This window comes from Nerophis lumbriciformis, linkage group LG08 (assembly GCF_033978685.3).
Source record: "Nerophis lumbriciformis linkage group LG08, RoL_Nlum_v2.1, whole genome shotgun sequence".
Lineage (NCBI taxonomy): Eukaryota > Metazoa > Chordata > Actinopteri > Syngnathiformes > Syngnathidae > Nerophis > Nerophis lumbriciformis.
This window is the reverse complement of record NC_084555.2, coordinates 11,312,704-11,335,367: the sequence shown is the minus strand read 5'-3', so window position 1 is coordinate 11,335,367 and position 22,664 is coordinate 11,312,704. Positions and strand designations below refer to the sequence as shown.

General features: G+C 40.4%; 2 protein-coding genes across 4 annotated transcripts in view; one reads left to right on the top strand and one right to left on the bottom strand.

The window, feature by feature from the left end:
* Nucleotides 1–22,664, bottom strand: part of wdr25 (WD repeat domain 25) — a 323,171-nt gene that overhangs the window by 118,817 nt on the left and 181,690 nt on the right. The gene's annotated exons all lie outside the window — the stretch shown is intronic.
* Nucleotides 1–22,664, top strand: part of begain (brain-enriched guanylate kinase-associated) — a 156,920-nt gene that overhangs the window by 10,229 nt on the left and 124,027 nt on the right. Inside the window, exon 2 of one of the 3 annotated variants that reach the window (XM_061968271.2) lies at nucleotides 2,908–2,939. In XM_061968271.2, the coding sequence (XP_061824255.2) occupies nucleotides 2,908–2,939 (32 nt within the window). Of the gene's footprint in view, nucleotides 1–2,907; nucleotides 2,940–3,041; nucleotides 3,177–22,664 lie in introns of those variants that run through there. The other 2 variants (XM_061968273.2, XM_061968272.2) reach the window with 2 other exon arrangements.

The window sequence follows — 22,664 nt, the reverse complement described above, 5'->3', positions numbered from 1 at the left end:
GGGTTATGACCGAAAGGACTAGATCACGAGTACAAGCGGTCGCAATGAGTTTCCTCCACCGGGTGGCGGAGCTCTCTCTTAGAGATAGGGTGAGAAGCTCTGCCATCCGGGAGGAGCTCAGAGTAAAGCCGCTGCTCCTCCACATCGAGAGGAGCCAGATGAGGTGGTTCGGGCATCTGGTCAGGATGCCACCCGAACGCCTCCCTAGAGAGGTGTTTAGGGCACGTTCGACCGGTAGGAGGCCACGGGGAAGACCCAGGACAATAAACAGTGTAAATGTGCTGGACTTAGCATAAATACTAATTTTCAGCCATAGTCCCAAGGCAGGTTTCTAAAATCACACAGTGAGACACATAAGACTTTAAAACCACAATGACAGAAATAAGAACCAAATAAATAAGACATCATAAAACAGACAAGACGCAGTTGCAATACACAATTACAAGACAATATATGAGGACAAACATTTCACTCACAGCTTCAAATACGCTTGCCAGAAGCCCACTGGAGTCTGGAAGCAGTGTTTAATGGTTTAATGGGTGCATGTCTGATCTATTTTTAGCCAGTGTTTAAGGCTTTTTTTTTGAAAAGTGGATAGTTATCACAGTCTCTAATGTGTGTGGGCAACTTATTCCAGGGTTGTGTTCCTCGTACGGAGGTGACCATTTGACCGAATTGTGTTCTACGTCTTGGTGTATTGCAATCATTGCCCTAGTTCTCCGTCCTTTGCTGTTTCTACTCTGAATGAATGCATCTAAAGGTAGGGGTGCAAGCGCATTTAAAACTTTGTAGATGAGACAAGCATCCATAAAAATCTGGTAGCTATCCAGATCAAGAATGTTACGTTTTTTTTAGAATAATACAACTGCGGAAGTGCATTGGTTTCCTGTCAAGGTTTTAATTAGTGTTTTGAATTAAGAGCTCCATCACTGAACCGGTTGAACTGGTAAGTTGAGGCCCTAATGTATGTCTTATGGGAGTAGTTGCTTTAGTTCTCCTGTATTGTTGAATTGTTCACAAAAAAGTGTTGATATTTTATTTCATCCTTTCACCTTTTGTGTTTTATTCTGACTTGAATCATGATCAGCAAATTAACGGCGAATCTTTTCGAGGATATTGACACTGCAAACTTGTATTCTTGGTGATCAGCATCCATTTAGTAAGTTGTCATCAAAGAGTAAAAATGCATTTCTTTCAATATGCATCATAACAAAAAGGGTCATGCTAAAAAAAATGGATAGATGTTGATAGTCCAACTCATACTGACTGGTATACACAAGCTATGGAAATGATATCGGTAGAAAAAACTGCATTTAGTTGAGATAATAATGAGTCATATATTGGAATATGGGATCCACTATTTAAATGTGTTTTAACTCTTAAATGAACCTAAAATATAACTTATTTTATCTTTGTGGAAAATATTGGACGCAATGTGTTGTGAAGCTTATGAGATGTTAAAAAAAAGCTACAGTACCCATGATAGTCACACACACTAGGTGTGGCAAAATTATTCTCTGCATTTGACCCATCACCCTTGTTCCACCCCCTGGGAGGTGAGGGGAGCAGTGAGCGGCAGCGGTGGCCGCGCCCGGGAATCATGTTTGGTGATTTAACACCAAATTCCAACCCTAGATGCTGAGTGCCAAGCAGGGAGGTAATTGGTCCCATTTTGATAGTCTTTGGTATGACTCGGCCGGGGTTTGAACTCACGACCTACCTGCAGGGCGTAGAATGTGTTGCAAGTGTAAGCCACTGTGACACTATTGTTCTTTTTTTCTTTAATGTTTTTATTTATTTTTTTTATAAATGGCTGTAATGATAATGTCAATGAGGGATTTCTAATCACTGCTATGTTGGAATTGTTATTAATATTGAAACTGTTGTTGATCCATCCATCCATTTTCTACCGCTTATTCCCTTTGGGGTCGCGGGGGCGCTGGAGCCTATCTCAGCTACAATCGGGCGGAAGGCGGGGTACACCCTGGACAAGTCGCCACCTCATCGCAGGGCCAACACAGATAGACAGACAACATTCACACTCACATTCACACACTAGGGCCAATTTAGTGTTGCCAATCAACTTATCCCCAGGTGCATGTCTTTGGAAGTGGGAGGAAGCCGGAGTACCCGGAGGGAACCCACGCAGTCACGGGGAGAACATGCAAACTCCACACAGAAAGATCCCGAGCCCGGGATTGAACCCAAGACTACTCAGGACCTTCGTATTGTGAGGCAGATGCACTAACCCCTCTGCCACCGTGAAGTCCACTGTTGTTGATATTATTCATTTTTGTTTGACTGCTTTTTGGATTGTTTTGTGTCATGTTTGTGTGTGCTCTCAATTGCTCTGTTGATTGCTATTATGAATGTTGCTAGGCCGGGGTTCGGTTTTAGAATTTTATTATTATGATATTGTTGTGTATTGTTTTGTTGGATTGATTAAAAAAAAAAAAAAAAAAAAAGGGGTAACACTTTAGTATTTAGTATGGGGAACATATTCTAAGTAACAAAGACTTAATTTAGAGTTATTTGTACACTAGGGGAACATATTATAAGTACCCTAACCCTAACTCTAACCTTATTGAGGGAAGACATTTAGTTAATGGCTTACTGGTTGTATAATAAGGCCATGCAGAAAAAGGCATTAATACGTACTTAATAATGACTCATTAAGATCCAATTTGTTACTAATTTGCATGTTACCAAGCAACTACTAAATGGTGAATATGTTCCCCATACTAAACTGTTACCAAAAAAGGATATTGAAAAATGTCAAGAAAAAAATGATCAGTACCGGAAATACCGGCCCTGTGTTTGCTTGGTACATTTGCAGCCTGGGTCCAACCCTATAGATAAATAAATGTAATAATTTGCCCCGCCCCTCTTCTTTTACCTTCCCGCCAGGATTCTGATGGAGAGATGCAACGTGACATGAGGTTAGTCACTTCCTCTACCTGCTACTCTCTCCCTCTCTCTCTCGCTCTCTACTTCTTCTCCTCACCATCACAAGCCCTCCCTTTCTCGTACGCATCTTTCCATTCAACACCCCCGCTCCCTGGCTTTCACTCCGCTCGCGTGCATGCCAGTCAGAATGAGAGGAGGCTTTTCCCAAAATGCATGATTCTCCGGAGGGATGCACATGTGGCGGACATGAAGCGAAAGGCGCATAGACGGTAAGGCATGCCCAGCTTCCTACACACCCGCTTGGAAAATGATGACTATTGCAGCCATGTGTTGCATGGCTGTCTATTCAGCAGTGCAGTGTATGTGTGTGGAGAATATAAAAACATGCTATTGTCAGTGTAATCTCTGCAGCGAGCGACTACTGTACCGCATGGAAGAGCGTACCTAAATGACCACCCTATGCTTAGCTTTACTCTTGTATTTCTACGCCGGGCTAAATTAAAAAAAGTGAGCCAAACTCAGCTAAAGAAGGAATCGATGGTGTAATCGTCTTGTGGAGTGGAAAGAAAAAAAAGCTTGAGAAAAATCTGTCAATATTCCTCTAAATGTTTCCTTCAGGTGCATGTCAAATTGCACCTTCATGACATGTTGGAGTTAATGGCTTTCACCCACCCCCCAGCCCCCACTTTAACCTGCCACTTGTGAAGAAAACACTCGCATTGTTGTATTGATCGTTATGTTGATAAGCGTCTCTGTTCATTTAGAAAAAAAAATACAACCTGCCAAAGTCAAACTTTTTTAGGTATTTACAGTTATGTCATTACATAAGACAAAATATCTCATTATCTGATTCCCTCCCAGAGAAAAATTCTTTCTTCAGGCTCCTGCTTGGCTCGCCAGAAGCAAAAGGCTTGATTTCAAAATTGGTGTTTTTTTTTTTTCCTCACACAAACATGCACAGCCTGGTATTAAATTAAAACAAACGTGGGAAGAGGATCTCAACATCACTATCCAAGATGAGATATGAGAACAAGCCTTCAATGACATTCACCATTGCTCAGTCAATGCTAGGTTGCAATTGATTCAATTCAAAGTTATACTCCAGTTACACTACTCGAAGGTTAAGTTGCATAAAATCTTTCCCCAAACTCCCCCCCCCCCTTGTGTGAAAGATGCAAGAGATCAGATGGCACACTTGCACACCAATTTTGGCTATGCCCTGAGATAAAAAAAAAAATTCTGGAGTTCGATTTCCAGATGGTATTCTCATGTACTTAAAGTAAAACCTGGATCCTGACCCTGAAATTAAAAAAAATTAAAAAAACACTCGTATTGTGGAGACGTCAGTGTTAACTTCAAAAACCGTGTACAGTATCGTTATTGTGCGTGCATTATGTGGTTAAAACTTGCACTCTTGGCAATGAATTCAGTTGAAGTGGAAACAAATACGCTAGCCGGCGGCAAAATTGTTAGGATGTTAAACAAATTTTCTCATTGAAGTTCATAAAACGGTCAAATAACAGCTTACATGTCTTAACTGTCATAAAAACATATGACAAACCACTGGTAATCGACTGATAAAACACTAAGATGTAACTCTAATGATGTATGCAATGATTAGTGTTTTTAATATTGTTAATGGCCATGCAAGTGTAAAAAGAAGTTAAGCACTGGAACAACTTAAAACATAGCACTTACAACTTAAAACATACAACTTAAAACACAACACTGAGGGGCGTCAAGATAAATAGCACTGTGGTTCCAAATTGGCTAGCCTCTTTTATCGAGGTGTTCTGCAAACTTACCACATCACAGCTATGTATCGCACTTTTTAACCTTAATAGAGAGATAGATAGATAGTACTTTATTGATTCCTTCAGGAGAGTTCCATCAGGAAAATTAAAATTCCAGCAGCAGTGTACAGAATTGAAATCGAATTTAAAAAGTAAAAAGTAAATAATGGGGGTTTAAAATGGAAATAAAATAGAAAATATTACAATAAGAATAAAAACAAAAAGCAACAATAAGAATAAAAATTCAGGTCACACAAGTGCAAAAAGAACTTAACCATTAAGTAGTGCTGTCAAAGTTGACGTGTTAACCCATGCGATTAATCGTCATACATTAATCATGTATGACGATTAATCACGGATTAGTCGTGCAATTTATGTTGACTGCTCATGCTGTTCTAGCTTAAACGTGGATGGTTACCTGAAAGGCGGAGCATGTTGTTACACAGTTATTGATCAAATGAGTGAGGAGACTGGCGGGCTCCGCAAAACTTTAGATAAAATTGTGAGCACGTTTTGGAAAAAAAAAACAACTTGCATTCGAGTAAAACATTTAAAAAATGTACGACATTCTGAAAACAAAATTGCGTTTGTGTCAAAATATTAGAGTCTTTTTAAAAGTTATTTTGAATTATGCACAGAAGTATTCTACCGCGATTAATCGTGATTATTCAAAGTGTAAAATCGTGATTAATCAGATTTTTTTTTAAACATTTGAATGTTCAAAAACATGGTCAGGTCTAGTCTGAGAGCTAGTGCCGAGGCCAAAACAATGCTAACCAGTTTCCATTCTGGTGTTGCTCCTTTGCATCTTTACAGTTGCTTTTTACACCACAATAGAGTGAAACAAAGTTGTGCTGGGCATGCACCGCTCCTCTTGTTAAGACTACTAATTGTTTGGGCCTTTGCAGCTGCGCTCAGACTAGTTCTGACCAATCTAAGTCTGCTCGGATGGGAGGGGAAACAAACTGAACTGAACAGTCCAGTTGTGATCGATTGAATACCCTGAGAATGGCTTCAACTAGTTGTGTAAGTCAAGTTTACTTTTTTTTTTTTTTTTACATTTTATAACGGTTGACTTCTTTTTACACTTGAGCGACCATGATTTATTGATCGTGATTGAATGAGAATATGTATAAACATAAAAAAAAAACAGTGCCTCTCACCCTCATCACATAATGCCATGTTAAAACATACCAGGTGGTCAAACTAGTTTTTATTGAGGGCCACATCATATTTATGGCTGCCATCAGAAGGCCCCTTGTAACAGTGGCTATATAAGACTATAAAAGTATAATAGCCTCGTTACAAAATTTGCACATGCAATTGTGTTTGATGATTAGATGTGTTACTAAAAGTTGGATGGATCGTTTCCTTTAAAATCATAGGTCAAAGTAACAAGCATACATTTAAGTAGTGATTTTACAAAACCAAGAAAAAAATGTGCTTGGAATATCTTGTTGCATTATCGAAAAATATTACATTTTAGAAGATATGTAATTGCATGCAGTACCCTTTTTTCTGTCAAAATTGAAACATATATACATTTAGCCAGAAAATGCTCTGGTGACACACATTATTTCCAGCCCCACATAGAATGAAGTGGTGGGTCCCACATAGAATGAAGTCGTGGGGCCACGTACAACGAACTGGCAGGGTCACATAGAATGAAGTGGTGGGGCCACGTAGAACGAACTGGCAGGGTCACATAGAATGACGTGGTGGGCCACATAGAATGAAGTGGTGGGCCAACAGAATGAAGTGGCGGGGTCACATAGAATGAAGTGGCAGGGTCACATAGAATGAAGTGGCAGGGTCACATAGATTGAAGTGGAGGGCCCACATAGAATTAAGTGGCGGGGCCACGTAGAATTAAGTGGCGGGGCCACATAGAATGAAGTGGCAGGGCCACATAGAATTACGTGGCGGGGCCACGTAGAATTAAGTAGTGGGGCCACATAGAATGAAGTGGCGGGGCCACATAGAATTACTAATTACTACTTAATTTTTTATGTGACCCCGCTACTTCATTCTAAGTCGTGGGAAACTTAGAATGAAAGTGGTGAAGCCACATCGAATTAAGTGGCGGGGCCACATACAATTAAGTGACGGGGCCACGTAGAATGAAGTGGCGGGTCACTTAGAATGAACTGATGGGGCCACATAGAACGAAGTTGCGGGGCCACATAGAATTAAGTGACAGGGCCACATAGAATTAAGTGACAAGGCCACAAAGAATTAAGTAGTGGGAAACTTAGAATGAAGTGGTGAAGCCACATACAATTAAGTGGCGGGTCACTTAGAATGAACTGATGGGGCCACATAGAACGAAGTTGCGGGGCCACATAGAATGAAGTGGCGGGGCCACATAGAATTAAGTGACAAGGCCACAAAGAATTAAGTAGTGGGAAACTTAGAATGAAGTGGTGAAGCCACGTACAATTAAGTGGCGGGTCACTTAGAATGAACTGATGGGGCCACATAGAACGAAGTTGCGGGGCCACATAGAATGAAGTGGCGGGGCCACATATAATTAAGTGACAGGGCTACATAGGATTAAGTGACAGGGCTACATAGAATTAAGTGACAGGGCCACATAAAATTACGTGGCGGGGCCACATAGAATTACGTGGCGGGGCCACATAGAATTACGTGGCGGGTCCACATAGATTTCAAGTGGTGGGCTACATAGAATGAAGTGGCGGGGCCACATAGAATTATTAATTACTATTTAATTTTATGTGTCCCCACCACCTCATTCTAAGTAGTGGAAAACTTAGAATGACATCGAATTAAGTGGTGGGGCCACATACAATTAAGTGAAGGGGCCACATAGAATGAAGTGGCGGGTCACTTAGAATGAACTGATGGGGCCACATAGAACGAAGTTGCGGGGCCACATAGAATGAAGTGGCAGGGCCACATAGAATTAAGTGACAGAGCTACATAGAATTAAGTGACAGGGCTACATAGAATTAAGTGACAGGGCCACATAGAATTACGTGGCGGGGCCACATAGAATTACGTGGCGGGGCCACATAGAATTACGTGGCGGGGCCACATAGAATTACGTGGCGGGTCCACATAGAATTACGTGGCGGGGCCACATAGAATTAAGTGGTGGGCTACATAGAACGAAGTTGCGGGGCCACATAGAATTAAGTGACAGGGCCACATAGAATTAAGTGACAAGGCCACATAGAATTAAGTAGTGGGAAACTTAGAATGAAGTGGTGAAGCCACATCGAATTAAGTGGCGGGGCCACATACAATTAAGTGGTGGGTCACTTAGAATGAACTGATGGGGCCACATAGAACGAAGTTGCGGGGCCACATAGAATGAAGTGGCGGGGCCACATAGAATTAAGTGACAGGGCCACATAGAATTAAGTGACAGGGCCACATAGAATTACGTGGCGGGGCCACATAGAATTACGTGGCGGGTCCACATAGAATTACGTGGCGGGGCCACATAGAATTAAGTGGTGGGCTAAATAGAATGAAGTGGCAGGGCCACGTAGAATTACTAATTACTACTTAATTTTATGTGTCCCCGCCACTTCATTCTAAGTAGTGGGAAACTTAGAATGAAGTGGTGAAGCCACATCGAATTAAGTGGCGGGGCCACATACAATTAAGTGACGGGGCCACATAGAATGAAGTGGCGGGTTACTTAGAATGAACTAATGGGGCCACATAAAACGAAGTTGCGGGGCCACATAGAATTAAGTGACAGGGCCACATAGAATTAAGTGACAAGGCCACATAGAATTAAGTAGTGGGAAACTTAGAATGAAGTGGTGAAGCCACATCGAATTAAGTGGCGGGGCCACATACAATTAAGTGGTGGGTCACTTAGAATGAACTGATGGGGCCACATAGAACGAAGTTGCGGGGCCACATAGAATGAAGTGGCGGGGCCACATAGAATTAAGTGACAGGGCCACATAGAATTAAGTGACAGGGCCACATAGAATTACGTGGCGGGGCCACATAGAATTACGTGGCGGGTCCACATAGAATTACGTGGCGGGGCCACATAGAATTAAGTGGTGGGCTAAATAGAATGAAGTGGCGGGGCCACATAGAATTACTAATTACTACTTAATTTTATGTGTCCCCGCCACTTCATTCTAAGTAGTGGGAAACTTAGAATGAAGTGGTGAAGCCACATCGAATTAAGTGGCGGGGCCACATACAATTAAGTGACGGGGCCACGTAGAATGAAGTGGCGGGTCACTTAGAATGAACTGATGGGGCCACATAGAACGAAGTTGCGGGGCCACATAGAATTAAGTGACAGGGCCACATAGAATTAAGTGACAAGGCCACAAAGAATTAAGTAGTGGGAAACTTAGAATGAAGTGGTGAAGCCACATACAATTAAGTGGCGGGTCACTTAGAATGAACTGATGGGGCCACATAGAACGAAGTTGCGGGGCCACATAGAATGAAGTGGCGGGGCCACATAGAATTAAGTGACAGGGCTACATAGGATTAAGTGACAGGGCTACATAGAATTAAGTGACAGGGCCACATAGAATTACGTGGCGGGGCCACGTAGAATTACGTGGCGGGGCCACATAGAATTACGTGGCGGGTCCACATAGAATCAAGTGGTGGGCTACATAGAATGAAGTGGCGGGGCCACATAGAATTATTAATTACTATTTAATTTTATGTGACCCCGCCACCTCATTCTAAGTAGTGGAAAACTTAGAATGACATCGAATTAAGTGGTGGGGCCACATACAATTAAGTGAAGGGGCCACATAGAATGAAGTGGCGGGTCACTTAGAATGAACTGATGGGGCCACATAGAACGAAGTTGCGGGGCCACATAGAATTAAGTGACAGGGCCACATAGAATTAAGTGACAAGGCCACATAGAATTAAGTAGTGGGAAACTTAGAATGAAGTGGTGAAGCCACATCGAATTAAGTGGCGGGTCACTTAGAATGAACTGATGGGGCCACATAGAACGAAGTTGCGGGGCCACGTAGAATGAAGTGGCAGGGCCACATAGAATTAAGTGACAGAGCTACATAGAATTAAGTGACAGGGCTACATAGAATTAAGTGACAGGGCCACATAGAATTACGTGGCGGGGCCACATAGAATTACGTGGCGGGGCCATATAGAATTACGTGGCGGGGCCACATAGAATTACGTGGCGGGTCCACATAGAATTACGTGGCGGGGCCACATAGAATTAAGTGGTGGGCTACATAGAACGAAGTTGCGGGGCCACATAGAATTAAGTGACAGGGCCACATAGAATTAAGTGACAAGGCCACATAGAATTAAGTAGTGGGAAACTTAGAATGAAGTGGTGAAGCCACATCGAATTAAGTGGCGGGGCCACATACAATTAAGTGACGGGGCCACATAGAATGAAGTGGCGGGTCACTTAGAATTAACTGATGGGGCCACATAGAACGAAGTTGCGGGGCCACATAGAATTAAGTGACAGGGTCACATAGAATTAAGTGACAAGGCCACATAGAATTAAGTAGTGGGAAACTTAGAATGAAGTGGTGAAGCCACATCGAATTAAGTGGCGGGGCCACATACAATTAAGTGGTGGGTCACTTAGAATGAACTGATGGGGCCACATAGAACGAAGTTGCGGGGCCACATAGAATGAAGTGGCGGGGCCACATAGAATTAAGTGACAGGGCCACGTAGAATTAAGTGACAGGGCCACATAGAATTACGTGGCGGGGCCACATAGAATTACGTGGCGGGTCCACATAGAATTACGTGGCGGGGCCACATAGAATTAAGTGGTGGGCTAAATAGAATGAAGTGGCGGGGCCACATAGAATTACTAATTACTACTTAATTTTATGTGTCCCCGCCACTTCATTCTAAGTAGTGGGAAACTTAGAATGAAGTGGTGAAGCCACATCGAATTAAGTGGCGGGGCCACATACAATTAAGTGACGGGGCCACGTAGAATGAAGTGGCGGGTCACTTAGAATGAACTGATGGGGCCACATAGAACGAAGTTGCGGGGCCACATAGAATTAAGTGACAGGGCCACATAGAATTAAGTGACAAGGCCACAAAGAATTAAGTAGTGGGAAACTTAGAATGAAGTGGTGAAGCCACATACAATTAAGTGGCGGGTCACTTAGAATGAACTGATGGGGCCACATAGAACGAAGTGGCGGGGCCACATAGAATTACTAATTACTACTTAATTTTATGTGTCCCCGCCACTTCATTCTAAGTAGTGGGAAACTTAGAATGAAGTGGTGAAGCCACATCGAATTAAGTGGCGGGGCCACATACAATTAAGTGACGGGGCCACATAGAATGAAGTGGCGGGTTACTTAGAATGAACTAATGGGGCCACATAAAACGAAGTTGCGGGGCCACATAGAATTAAGTGACAGGGCCACATAGAATTAAGTGACAAGGCCACATCGAATTAAGTGGCGGGCCACATACAATTAAGTGGCGGGTCACTTAGAATGAACTGATGGGGCCACATAGAACGAAGTTGCGGGGCCACATAGAATGAAGTGGCGGGGCCACATAGAATTAAGTGACAGGGCTACATAGGATTAAGTGACAGGGCTACATAGAAGTAAGTGACAGGGCTCCATAGAATTAAGTGACAGGGCTACATAGGATTAAGTGACAGGGCTACATAGAATTAAGTGACAGGGCTACATAGGATTAAGTGACAGGGCTACATAGAAGTAAGTGACAGGGCTCCATAGAATTAAGTGACAGGGCTACATAGGATTAAGTGACAGGGCTACATAGAATTAAGTGACAGGGCTACATAGGATTAAGTGACAGGGCTACATAGAATTAAGTGACAGGGCTACATAGGATTAAGTGACAGGGCTACATAGAATTAAGTGACAGGGCTACATAGAATTAAGTGACAGGGCTACATAGAATTAAGTGACAGGGCTACATAGAATTAAGTGACAGGGCTACATAGGATTAAGTGACAGGGCTACATAGAATTAAGTGACAGGGCTACATAGGATTAAGTGACAGGGCTACATAGAATTAAGTGAAAGGACTACATAGAATTAAGTGACAGGGCTACATAGAATTAAGTGACAGGGCTACATAGGATTAAGTGACAGGGCTACATAGAATTAAGTGAAAGGGCTACATAGAATTAAGTGACAGGGCTACATAGGATTAAGTGACAGGGCTCCATAGAATTAAGTGACAGGGCTACGTAGAATTAAGTGACAGGGCTACATAGAATTAAGTGACAGGGCTACATAGAATTAAGTGACAGGGCTACATAGGATTAAGTGACAGGGCCATTTAGAATTAAATAGTGGGAAACTTAGAATGAAGTGGTGAAGCCACATCGAATTAAGTGGCGGGCCCACATAGATCAAAGCGGCAGGTCACATAGAATGCAGTGGCGGGTCACATAGAATGAAGTAACAGGGTCACATAAAATGAAGTGGTGGGGCCACATAGAACAAAGTGGTGGGCCACATAGAATGAAGTGGTGAGGTCACATAGAACAAAGTGGTGACGTCACATAGAATTAAGTGGTGAGGTCACATAGAATGAAATGACAGGGTCACATAGAACAAAGTGGTGGGGCCACATAGAATGAAGTGGCAGGACAGATCTGACCTCCAACCTTTGAGTTTGACAGATGTGCTGTACAGTAAGTGTACCATCATGTGATTTTGTGCAGTTACAGCAAACGTGATCATATACAAAATATTGTGTGCATATGTAATGTAACATAACTAAATAAGAGAATTAAGAGTGTAATTAATCCCAGTAAGGAGTTCCCTCTCTGTATGTTAAAGGGTTGATGACAAACTGGATTAATTTGTTGGCTAAACACTTGATTGTATTGAAGGCTGTCCAAACAAATCATCAGCTCCAACAAATGTCTGGCAGCAGCAACAAGCTGAGAGCCGTCCCTCCACACTTCTCTCAAATGATTCTTGCCATGGATAATAAACCAAAGCTTATCACCAGGGGCTGTTTTGCTGCTCACTTGTAGGCCGAACCGGATCGATGCCAACTAAATTGAGATCATCTCACGCCGACAAAACAACAGCAAGTGGAGGTGGCGATGTGTAGTAAGAAACATCACAAGGGAAAAACGTGGAGGATGTTTTACAGCCGAATAAAATGTGCATTTTTTTAAGTAGCTCTACAAAGTTGTTTGACTATGACAAGCTTCCATTTTCAAGATTCAATTATCTGCTTGTCTTTTGTGAAAGGTCTGAGGATAGTTACAGAGTGTAGCAAAACGGGCTTTGGTTCCCCAAATCAAGAAATAAATACATTAGGTTTGGAAGTGGGGAAGCAATGATTATAGATTTTGACTGTGCGATTGTAGTCTGAGTAATAATCACGGTTTCAAGATTATGTCGATTATGAAATATATATAATTACATAAAAATGTATTTCTACATTTTGATGTAAATAACAAAAATCAAATACTACCATTATAATAACAGTACAAAATAACAAAGATGAACTAAAAGTAGTATTAATAATAAATAAACCCATTATTCAATAACTGTAGTATTAGTATAAGACTACGGTCAACTTAATTGATCCCACAGGGGAAACGGTTATTCATGTGCCACTGTCATCCATGCCTATTTATTCATTTTTAATCATCTACTTCAGGCTGTGTTAATAACTGGAATGCACAACGTTAGATCCCATGGTATCAATCAATCAAAGTTTATTTATATAGCCCTAAATCACGAGTGTCTCAAAGGGCTGCACAAGCCACAACAACGGCTCAGATCCCACATGAGGGCAAGAAAAAACTCAACTCAATGAGATTACAATGTGTTGTTATAGTGTTGTTATTCTACATGCTCCTGGTGTTGTGTTAGTGTTTTAAACTTGCTATATTACAATGTTAATAGTGTGTTCAACACAGATAGGAAGAAGCGATCCCTAACGTTAAATGAAGATCTTGACAGGAGCACTGTATCTGTTGCTGTTTGTCGACACTGAACCGATTCAACACTGAGCTACTTTGTAAGGGACACGTTTATATCTAACTAAATTATCCATGTAACTTGCCACTAGTATAACTTAACTCAATTGTTATGTCTTACTTTTACTTTGCCGTGTAAAGCTGTCCCATATTGGACGTATTAGACTCTTTAGCCGCAACTTTCTTTTGGTAGGTTTTGCAAATGGATGAGCCGTTGTCTTCAATGACCCTCAGGTCATTTTTGAAGTACCCAAAATGCTTACACATCAAACATACATTATAACATCAAACATATATGAACTATCAAACATATTAACACATCAAACATATATGACCCATCAAACATATATTATCAAACAGATATTACCATCAAACAGATATCAAACAGCTATTAACATCAAACAGATATTAACACATCAAACATATATAAACCGTCAAACATATATGAACCATCATCAATCAATCAATCAATCTAATTAATTGATGATTAATGATCTAATATATAAACCGTCAAACATATATGAACCATCAAACATATTTACCATCAAAAATATATTAACATTGTTCCCCTAGGGCAGGGGTAGGGAACCTATGGCTCTCGAGCCAGATGTGGCTCTTTTGATGACTGCATCTGGCTCTCAGATAAATCTTAGCTGACATTGCTTAACACGATAAGTCATGAAAAAGTCCGCTGGTAATCAGTGTTAAAAATAACGTTCAAAATATAGATGCATTTTTAATCCATCTATCCCTTTTCTACCGCACCTGTTCAAGAAGTCGCATTAATGGTAAGGAGTGTTTTATTTATTATTGGTTAGCTTCAGAATGACAATGTTATTAAAAAGAATAAGAGACTTATTATACTCTAAAAATGAGGGATGTTCGATAATATCGGCAGTCCGATATTATCGGCCGATAAATGCTTTAAAATGTAATATCGGGAATTATCGGTATCGGTTTCAAAATGATCGGTATCGGTTTCAAAAAGTAACATTTATGACTTTTTAAAACGCCGCTGTGTACACGGACGTAGGGAGAAGTACAGAGCGCCAATAAACCTTAAAGGCAGTGCCTTGGCGTGTCGGCCCAGTCACACAATACCTACGGATTTTCTCACACACAAGTGAATGCAAAGCATACTTGGTCAACAGCCATACAGGTCACACTGAGGGTGGCCGTATAAACAACTTCAACACTGTTACAAATATGCGCCACACTGTGAACCCACACCAAACAAGAATGACAAACACATTTCGGGAGAACATCCGCACCGTAACACAACATAAACACAACAGAACAAATACACAGAACCCTTGCAGCACTAACTCTTCCGGGACGCTACAATATAGACCACCCGTTACCCCCTACCCCCCTTACCTCAACCCCGCCCCCCTCAACCTCCTCATGCTCTCTCAGGGAGAGCATGTCCCAAATTCCAAGCTGCTGTTTTGAGGCATGTTAAAAAAAAGAACTCACTTTGTGACTTCAATAATAAATATGGCAGTGCCATGTTGGCACTTTTTTCCATAACTTGAATTGATTTATTTTGGAAAACCTTGTTACATTGTTTAATGCATCCAGCGGGGCATCACAACAAAATTAGGCATAATAATGTGTTAATTCCACGACTGTATATATCGGTATCGGTTGATATCGGAATCGGTAATCAAGAGTTGGACAATATCGGGATAAAGGAAACTAAATGACCTCAAATATACCTACAAATGAGGCATAATGATGCAATATGTACATGTACAGTAGCTAGCCTAAATAGCATGTTGGCATCGATTAGCTTGCAGTCATGCAGTGACCAAATATGTCTGATTAGCACTCCACACAAGTCAATAACATCAACAAAAGTCACCTTTCATGCACAACCTTAAAAGTTTGGTGGACAAAATGAGACAGAAAAAGAAGTGGCATATAACACGTCCTAGAAAGTCGGAGAAAGTTATGCATGTAAACAAACTACGGTGAGTTCAAGGACCGCCAAAATTAGTAGGACAAAACGGCGCTCGCCAAATACTCGAATCAGTGAAGCATGTTTAATATAAACAGTATGCTTTGTAACAATTAGGGAGGTTTGTGTCATGTTTGTCCTACAGAAACCATATTAAAACAAAAAATAGATTTTTTTCCCCTCATCTTTTTCCATTTTTCATACATTTTTGAAAAAGCTCCAGAGAGCCACTAGGGCGGCGCTAAAGAGCCGCATGCGGCTCTAGAGCCGCGGGTTGCCGACCCCTGCTATAGTGGAACCTTTGCGATTAAATAATTGTTACGTTTTTAATCATCGTAAATAGTAAAACCGGTTAATTGTTGCATCCTTATTTAGAACTAGTTTCATATCTTGGAGTTTGCAATTGTAGGTTTATTTTAGGAGTGTATTAACACCACCAACAAAAAATGTGGGTGCAAAGTCGTACAAAGACTTGTGAGCTAGTACATCAGTGTTGTAACAGAAGCAGGACGGGTCCTCTGTGAACGGGAATAATGAAAAGTCGAGACACGGGGTTTAGGTTTAACACTTGAGACTCACTTCTTCTCCCGCATTGTTGTGCTGAAAGCAATTGTCACCGTCTGACACCTGACGCCGGCACTGATGTATCATCTCCCGCGCCGCTATGCAGAAGCAGAATATTCTGCTTTTCTGGGTTCTGTGCAAAAAAAAACAAAAAAATAATACAGGCGTATAGCTAAAAGACTCACTGTTACGGTTTTCAGAATGTCTGTGTGAAAGCCCATCTTGTCAAAGGACAAGATGGGCTTGAAACTGTTAGAAAAAAGTTGTAAACTGTTAACCCAAACTCAAGTGTGATTAAACAAAGGTTGTAACTCTATTTTGAGGTAGGTGTGATTAAACAGGCCTGCCTGCCTGTGGCCGGTGGTCCCATGTTCCCTGGGCACCGCACCTGCTGTTTTGGGTTGGGCTCTCTGGGTGGCTGGGGCCGTACTCTGGCTCCCGCACATACTGGGAGACAAATATATTGTACATACAAACACACATACACACACTATTATTCATACATACATACGTACATTCATTCATACGCGCACACATAGGTACTTATGCACATTCATAGGTACATACGCCCGCACATCCACACGCACATTCACTGTACAAACATACATATACACATACTGTACATATACTATCATATATGCATACATACACTCATGCATATAATCACGTTTAATCAAACATATAGCAACGATGTCCCCCCAGGGGAAACTGGGTAAAAAACAGCACCTGTTTTACTATAACAATCTATAAGGTTATTAGAGTTCGCTTGTCTTTCTTCCCCTCCATTTATCTGCTTTCTTTTGTAAGTCAAGTTTTCATTGCATATATGTATTGTTGCATTTGAAACAATTGTATTGTTGATAATAGAGGTAATTATTGTTATTATTCATTATCAATAGTGCTATTTATATTGGTATTGTTATTGCTCCATTTGTAGTGCAATATTGTTCATTGTCATGTATGTGTTATTAATGTTTACTTCACTAACTGCTTCTTTGCTATGACTTTTCATATCATATTTGTACATATCTTATTTGCTGATGTTGTTCTGTTGTTGTTGTTGTTATTGTCATCTCTCTGTCTTATCCCCTCTTTTCCCCACAATATTCCCCTCTGTCTTCCTTTTTTTGTTGCCCTCCTGCTCATATACAAATAAGGGAACAAGAGAAGTATCCCACACTTTTCTTTTTTTAAATAAATCTGTACAGCAATTATGGCCATCTACATCAACAATATGATTTGCCTGAGTAGCTGGACAGGACAAAAAAAAAAAATAGTGGGGCAACTATTAAACTAGATCTATATGGCATGTTGATAGAAGAACTATCTCATGAAACAGAAACAGTTTGTGTCTTTGCGTTTTTGTAACAATACCAAGTATAAAATCTGTATATGGTCAATACTGCGTTGATTCGATCAATATTTTGTATTATCAAAAAAATATTTAGCCATTTTGTTAGTGTTTTCAAACTCAGGAAAAAAGTACCTGGACACAGGAGAGGGCTTAAGGGGAAAAACCAAATTATTTAAATAAGAGCCAATAGTAGGAAATAATTGAAATATTTGATTGATATTGTTACACTGCCATCCTTTGTTTTTGTCTGGTTATAATTGTGATCAAAAATGTAATCGTTCAATGATCTTGAAAATTTGAAGTATCAGTTTCAAGGTGAGTATGGCTGATACTGCCCCTGTTAGTATTGGATTGATACAGAAATGTGTAGTATCGCCCAAAATCAATGTAAAGTATTGAAACAACAGAAGGATAAGTGCTTATTATATTTTAACAGAAGCGTAGATGTAGCCATGTCACAACAGAAAGTTACCAGATCAACATTAAATTAGCAAATAGATTAATAAAATTGAGAAAAGTAACAAAACTGTTATTAATTATAATCATCATGTATGTACCAAATAATATATTATGATATATATCGTTATCGCAGGAGGCTGCAATATATATTGCGATATAAATATTTTAGGCCATATCGCCCATTCCTATTCTCTTATCATACTGTAGTAAATGCACAATTCACTGTAAAGCTTTGCAAGCATTAAACTGCAATGATAACCTTCATTTTCTAAAGTATGTGTTTCCCACCTCTAAATTGCTATATTAGGTGGTCAAAACAACATCTTATGTTTTTATGTTTTTTAGTCCAATTGTCGATCCAAAACCCCAACTTTATCCTAAATGCAATCAGCTTAACACAAACAAAATTCGTACGCAAATTTAGTGCAGGGTTTGTTGCATTCCCATCGCCAATCCCACCTGACTAAAATACTGCAAATGACAGAACAAATAGAATAATAAATAATGTTGGATATAGAGAACATACCAACCCTTTATTTATTGAATCACAAATATTGAAATTCAATGATTTGGTGCATTTGCAAACAGCTAAAATTATGTACAAAGCAAAGTATATATAACCTGCTACCCAAGAATGTACAACAATTCTTCTCAACAAAAGAGAAATATAACCTTAGAGGAAAACCTAATTTAAAACATTGTATGCTCGTACAACACTTAAAACCTTTAGCATATCAGTATGTGGAATTAAATTATGGAATGGATTAACCAAATAAATCAAACAAAGCACCAATACGATTCAGTTTAAGACAGGGGTTTCAAACGTATGGCCTGCGGGTCGCTTCAGGCCCGCAAACTGGTTTTATCCGGCCCGCGTGATGAGTCTGCCAAGTATTAAAATAAGCTGCATTTTTTTTTTTACTGAAAGAAACTGCTGTTCTAAATGTGTCCACTGGATGTCACAATAGCAATTCTGTTAGGACTAGCAAGAGGTACAAAGAAAAGCGTGGCTGCGGCTCCTCTTCCTCCAACCAAATGAAACTTAAAACCTGCCGTTTTATGTCTACTGCTTCGAACACATCGTTATTTGGCACCCTTACTCCCCCATAATGTCTCTGTCAAAAACGGGAAAACTTAACACTTTTGAATACTTTTTACCTCCGTTTCTGGACATGACAAAGTAGGTATTCGATACAGAGAAGAGTTCACATGTTGCGTTTCTTGTTCAATCTCAGAAAGACTGTGACTTAAAGTTTAATCCTGGCTTTGTAGGTAAACTGAGACGAAGTCTACGCTCATTGTGTTTTTGAAACTGCACCAATTTCGTCAGACTTTTTAACAAACTTGAAGTGTTCTGTCCAGAGGATTATTTGTGATTTGTACGTTTTCAGAATGTGCTCGTTCTATTTTTGGCCAAAGTAAAACAAAGAAAACAACCTGGAGTTGTCTTTATTTTTAAGTTATCATGCCATGATTTTACCATTCAGGCACACTTGGGAATAAATTTTCCTCCATGCGGCCCCTGAGCTAAAATGAGTTTGACACCCCTGGTTTAAAAGACTGTTCAAGCTACAAGTGTTCACAAAGTACACAGAACAAGAATTATGATGAGCATTATTAAGCCTTTTTTATTATTTTATTTTTTTATTGAGACAAAGATTATTTATGTATTTAATATTTGTTTACTTACTATGGTATATTATTTATTTTTTATTTATTTGTTCACTGTTATGTTACAGAGAACAAGGAAATGGGATAAAATTGCTTTGGTATGAAAAGGGGTAGGATTAAATAAACTCAGTTTATTTCTACTCCTTTTCGGACGTGTTGTAATGAAACAACTGGAAATATGTGATGAATTACATGGAATCATATGCATGATCGAAATAAACTGAAACTGAACTGAACTGAACTGAATACATACTGAACGTGACCCCTACCAGAGCATTGTGCCTCTAATTGTATGTGAACTCACTAACCCAATTCCATATTTATTCTGTTTCCAACTGCTTTGTGGATTTACTGAGCAACTAAACAAAGGCTGCAGATCCAGTTCGATTAAAAGCATGCCTGCAGCATCACAGTTGCTTCATCTGTTTCCCTTCACCAAGCTTGGCATTGAACATCTAAAAAAAACAGATGTTGTGCGAACGCCTCCTTCAGGTTAGCCCGCAGCACTTTACCTCCACCGCCGGCCTGTCTAATTACATCCGAGGCAACGAGATTAAAGGTTTATGCAGAAGCCATTGGTGAGGACAGTCTGGTGGATGGCTGCCCTCCTGAGCCTTCGCATTCTCACATCCAAGTCTTAAAAGACTTCCGGATGGGGCATCTTCATTGCTCCCGCAGGGTAAGAGCGATACGCTTGTCTGCCGCGGGGCGTTCAAACGTGTCCGTCAAAAGCCAGCAGGACAGGCTCAGCTGAGCAACATAAGCCTCCATGGGGATGCTTCTGTGCTTCTAAAGTGTATTAAGGACACAAGGAAGCCAGCTTTGCACTATCGACGATAACACAAACCAAAGGCCTTTAACTTGAATGATTAGCTGATCAACTTGACTAGCCTAAAGTCTAGATCCAATTTTCCAAGCATACCTTTTCTACCTAAAAGTTGCCTCTATATCAGGGGTCGGGAACCTTTTTGGCTGAGAGAGCCATGAAAGTTAAATATTTTAAAATGTATATCCGTGAGAGCCATATACAGTAATATTTTTTAACACTGAATACAACTAAATGCGTGCATTTTTAAGTAAGACCAACATTTTAGAGTATAATAAGTCCCTTATTCTTTTTAATAACCTTGCTATTCTGAAGCTAACCAATAATAAATAAAATACTTCTTACCATTAATGCGACTTCTTGAACAGGTATGGTAGAAAACGGATGGATGGATTAAAATGCATGAGAATGTTTTATATTTTGTACGTTAATTTTAACACTGTGATTACCAGCGGAATTATTCATTACTTATCAACTTGTTTAAGTCGGGGTCCATTCATGATACAGATGTATACTATCAGATGTATACTATCATCATAATACAGTCATCACACAAGATAATCATCAGAGTATATACATTGAATTATTTACATTATTAACAATCCGGTGTGTGGGATTTGGAGGGGGTGGGGGTTAGGTTTGGTTGATATCAACGCTTCAGTCATCAACAATTGCATCATCAGAGAAATGGACATTGAAACAGTGTAGGACTGACTTGGTAGGATATGTACAGCAAGTAGTGGACATAGAGAGAAAGAGAGAGAGAGAGAGAGAGAGAGAGATCAGAAAGTATCTACATTGGATTATTTACATTTGATTATTTACAATCCGGGGAGGTGGGATGTGGAAGGGGGAGGGTGTTAGTTTAGGGTTGAAGTTGCCTGGAGGTGTTCTTTTAGTGCGATTTTGAAGGAGGATAGAGATGCCCTTTCTTTTACACCTGTTGGGAGTGCATTCCATATTCATGTGGCATAGAAAGAGAGTGAGTTAAGACCTTTGTTAGATCGGAATCTGGGTTTAACGTGGTTAGTGGAGCTTCCCCTGGTGTTGTGGTTCTGGCGGTCAAGTAGTTTGACATGTACTTCGGTATCAGGGAGGTGTAGCGGATTTTACAGACTAGTCGTAAAAGTGAACTACACTCAAGCAACCCAATGACACAAAAAGAAAAAAAGCGTTACAGAGACAGTCTTTTGTACAAATATTTTGTTGCAATAAAGCCAACAATGCCACTTTTTGTGATCCACTTTATTTAGAAAAGTAAGTTTTCATACAAGTTGAGCCATTCAAAAATATTACTATTAGGAATGGGTAACTTTTTTTTAAACAAGACTGTCCTTCCACAAGGGAAATCAGTAGTTGGTTTTTTTTGCGTATCCCTGTTAACAAACACATTGATGCTAAAATAAAGCCTCCTTGGCAGAGGTAAACAATCTGATTTATTAGCCATTCATGGAACTGCACTTTGGGGAAAAAAGGACTGCCAACGGGAACGTTTCCCCTCGGTGACTCCTGATATGATCTGATCGGCTGGTCTAAATTGATCGGGCGCTTGCCTCCAAAAGCTCGCAGCGCAAATAAAAGTATGCCGCTCCTCCTGACGTGCAGTTTAAGAGCTCAAGGATGTATGGATGAGTCGAGGGAGCTTGATGAGTCACACAGCAGCAGGGGGAGGCTATTCATTATCGGTTAATTTATCCCCGGGAGCCTTGTGTGTTGTTGGTAAACTGCATTACAGTGACACGCGCCCGCAAGTGAATTAAACAGATTAACTGTCAGGGCCCCTCAGATGTGCACGGACACGACGTCAAGTTAAACAAGTCAGCCCCTTTAGATATTTTTAGATAATTAGCCTGTTTCCAGACCAGCCCATTGAAGGTTAGACTCTGTTTGAAATGCAGATTAATACGAAAGATCAGCTTCAAGCAGCGAATTGCATTGACGAGTCGTCTGTATTTCACAAGTGGTTAAATCCACAGGGCCCCCTTATTTTGGCCGCTGGTACTGCAGAACGCACCGGGGACTGTTGTATTTCTGGAGTGTTGCATCAGGGGAAACATGCACATGGCATACATATTACAGCTTTATCAATCTGGTGTCCTTGTGTTACACTTACAAGGTCACCTGTTATACAAAACTGACTTTTTAATTTTGTTTGATGACGCATA